We start from the raw sequence: 3,492 nt of genomic DNA on the forward strand, positions 1-3,492 counted from the left end.
ACCAGCGCCAGCTCCTGGCCCAGGGCCTGCTGCAGCGCGAGGGCGACGGGGCGGGCGCTGGAGCTCTGCCACCGCGAGCCCGGGCTCAGTGGGAAGATCTGCAGCAGAGAAGGGCAGCAGTCGGCGGGGCGGGGCCCTTGGCCATCCTTCGTCCCACGCTCCCGTCACCAGCACCATCCTCAGCAGCCCGAGGCTGAGTGGTGCTGTCCAGTCCCTGTAAGGCTCTCCATGCAAGGAACAGTGAGGCATGTGCCAAGGACCCCAGCTCAGGGCTGAGAGCATGGGCGAGCCCAGACCCTGCCGACCTCGGCCCCTCCATGTCTGACAGAGGCACCGGCCTCAGAGGGTACGAGGGTGCGAGGGTGCGAGGGTCCCTCCTGAAAAAGGGTCCATCTCAGGTGTGTGTGCAAGTGTGTAAGTGTGCAAGAGGAGCTGGTGGAGCGCTCTGCAGCGAGTGAGGCCGTGTATGTGAGGAGGGCTGAGGACACGTGCGGACACGGCCACAGGCTGCGGGGCTCCACACACACGCACGTCTCGGGAAGAGGAAGCAGCGTGGTGGCAGCCGGGGGGACTGGGAGTGCGTGCTGCAGATCCCCAGTTTCCTTAGGGGGTGACGAAAACATTCTTCACTCAGCCAGAGGGGACGGCTGCACGGCTGAGCATGCTGAAAACCTCCAGACCCGCGCTCCAGCGGACGAAGCGGACGACACGGGAATCAGTCTCGACAAAGCTGCAAAACGCCCCCGAGTGTCGGCAGAGCGAGGCCGTGTGCGGGGCAGCAGTGGGTGAGGATGCAGGCCTGCCTGCTTGCTTCTTGTGATCTGGACACGGCGAAGGCACGTGCCAACTAGAGCCAGGCCCCCAGGACAGCGGCAGGAGCAATGGTACCCTGGGCCCTGCCCTTGACACCGAACCCGAGGTGGGCGCTACTCTAAGCCTGATTTTACGGAAGAGGGCGCTGAGGCATGAGGGGTTAGGCAGCTTGTCGGGGTCACCTAACTCCGAGGATGGAAGCCAGGGTTCGACCTGGGTGGCCAGCCCTGGAGCCCTCTCTCCATGACCGCATATTGTCACAGATAAAACCCGTCTCTCTGGACAGGAGGGCTGGGACAGCCCAGAGGCGCCCGGCTTCTGGAGGCACTGTCCCAGGCAGCGGTGGCTGTACCTGCAGGAACATGCTGGCCAAGTCATCCTCGGGGCCGAGTGCCCGCACCTGAGTCACAGCCCAGATCCTGCCCTGGCCCGGAGGTGGCTCTGGGCTACTTCTTGGTTTTGGTGCCTCTGCACTGTCTGCAAGGAAACGGGAATAGACATGAGCTGAAAACTTCCTCAGCGGCCTCAGCAAGGACCATGGGAACAAAGCGGCACCCAGGGGCCCACCACCCAGAGGAACAGCCGGCCCGTAGACTGCTCGGGGCTTCAGACAGCAGCTCGGGCACCGGCTGGGGCAACCCTTTCTGCAGGGCTGGGCGGCCCCACCAGCTGTGTGTTGTATGCTGAGCACTGCTGGGCTGGTACCTCGCCGGGGGGGCAGAGAGGCTGTGAGCAGGGAATGGAAAGTCTGGCCTCCAGAGGCTCCTCGCTCATGCTGGACCTCGACCAGGTGAGCCATGTAATCTGCAGAACAGCAGCTGAGGGTCAAACACGGGGCCCGACGGACAGCAGTGCCGCCCGGTGCCACAGAAAGCCACCTGGGTGACAAGGCCACTCCCGCACAGCGCATGACGCTCCCAACTCCAGAAGCCAAGCTGCGGGGCGTCCCAACACAGGACCAGGCAGCCCCCACCTCACCCCCCAGGGTGTGCTGACGCCTGGGCACGCAGGAATAGGACAGCACTGGCCAGGCCGCTCCTGACCACTCCAGCTTCAGCCTTCCTGCTCGGCCCTCAATCCTCGGGCCGCACACACTGGTCCCGACAGGGGTGCTGACCGACCCGTGTGGGAGCCTGTGGTTCTTACTCTTGTCCATGATGTTCTGCTCCAGGGTCTGGGGGTCATGGGCCACGGCCTGGTCCAGGTGCTGGAGGAGTTTGCTCATGCTGGACACGGGGATGCCGAACGACTGCACGAACAGCAGCAGCTGCTGGGGCTCCAGGTCCTGCAGGGCTGCGGGCGAGCCACTCAGCGAGCCGCCTGCAACCCTGGCCCACGAGGTGGTCGGGGTCCGGCCAGGGGGCCTCAGAGGGCCCCAGCACAGCGCACGGCCAGCTCCTCCCTCGCCCCGTCCAAGGCTGCACAGGGCCCTGTGGCCTGCAGCCTCTGGCCTCTTGGCTCCAGGCTCCCTAGAATTGCCAACAGCACCCTGGGGCTTATGAGGAACGCAGACCCTTGGGAGCACACCCTCCGCTGTGCTGCCCAGGCAACCCCACCACTCACCAAACTGCCTCCCAAGAGGCCCTGCCCTGCCCAGCTGCACTGCCTTCCAGGACCAGCTCCAACAGCCCTAGCCCTGGCCTTCACCCTCCAAATGCCCGCACCACCTCGTCCTTACCCCTCCTAACACTGACTGCCCACACCCGACCGTGAGGGTTCTCGGCAGGGTGCGCCCCCAGAACCTGGCACGCAATGCCCTGAGAACTCATGGAGGTGCAGGCCCAGCGCGCCCTGTGCCCGAGCCCAGCCGGCTGTACCAGCATCCACCAGCCGAGGGACCTCCGAGCGGATCATGCGCAGCTTCAGCCAGTCGGGCAGCAGCAGCGCCTCCTCTGACGTGTCCACCAGGAAGGCTGTGGGCAGTGGCTTTTTCTCTGGGAACCAGATGTCCAGCAGAGCTTGGAACTCGCCGTCGCCAGCTTCGGGAGAGACAACAGGGTAAGCAGCAGGGGTGGCTGAGACCACTCCAGACCTCACTGTCCATGGAGCCCCTGGCCCCACCAACAACTGAGGACCAGGCGGAAAGACCAGCGCACTTCATCGGCGGGAACTGAGGCTCTGGGGGGCAGGGACAATTAGCTGTCATGGAGAGCCCCCACGTGAAACCAACTTTCACTGGCTGGGCTGAGAGCTAGGAGGCGGTGGTACAGGAAGCTGTCCCAGGCACTGTCACAGGCAGCTCACGATGGCAGCACAGGGTGTGGCCGAGCAGTGAGGCGTCACTGGGAACCACAGGCCTGCCAGTTTGAGGGTCTCGACAATTTTCAGGGTCTCGCCAGCAGAAGACCTCACATGCTTCCCCCAGAACCCTCTCCGAGAGGCGCGGAGGGAACGCCATCTGCACTCCATGGGAGACCATGGCGAGCTGGTCCCACTCTGCACAGCCCTGCTATGGCAATGGGCTTGCGGGCATGAGGAAGCCTGACGGGCCAACCTTGGAGCTCCCTCCCACCCTGCGCTCACCGCGGGGCGGCCCCAGCGTCAGCAGGATGACCATGGCGTGGACCACCAGGATGTGCATGGTAGCTGTCTCCCCGCTGGTCCAGCGCAGGAAGACCTGGTCTTGAGACTCGGACTGCAAGGACAGCGGGCATGAAGGGCGGGGCTGGGGCTGGGGGG

General features: G+C 64.9%; 1 protein-coding gene across 2 annotated transcripts in view; it reads right to left on the minus strand.

The window, feature by feature from the left end:
- The window catches only part of INTS1 (integrator complex subunit 1), a 31,798-nt gene that overhangs the window by 10,345 nt on the left and 17,961 nt on the right, over nucleotides 1–3,492 (minus strand). For both annotated transcript variants that reach the window (XM_025049558.1, XM_025049559.1), the window contains exons 25-30: nucleotides 3,337–3,448; nucleotides 2,631–2,792; nucleotides 1,960–2,106; nucleotides 1,519–1,617; nucleotides 1,166–1,290; nucleotides 1–98 (exon numbers count right to left, since the gene is read on the minus strand). The exon at nucleotides 1–98 is cut by the window's left edge and continues 172 nt beyond it. In XM_025049558.1, coding sequence (XP_024905326.1) covers nucleotides 1–98; nucleotides 1,166–1,290; nucleotides 1,519–1,617; nucleotides 1,960–2,106; nucleotides 2,631–2,792; nucleotides 3,337–3,448 — 743 coding nt within the window. The remainder of the gene's footprint in view (nucleotides 99–1,165; nucleotides 1,291–1,518; nucleotides 1,618–1,959; nucleotides 2,107–2,630; nucleotides 2,793–3,336; nucleotides 3,449–3,492) is intronic.

The sequence above is a fragment of the Pteropus alecto genome, unplaced genomic scaffold (assembly GCF_000325575.1).
Source record: "Pteropus alecto unplaced genomic scaffold, ASM32557v1 scaffold56, whole genome shotgun sequence".
Classification (NCBI taxonomy): domain Eukaryota; kingdom Metazoa; phylum Chordata; class Mammalia; order Chiroptera; family Pteropodidae; genus Pteropus; species Pteropus alecto.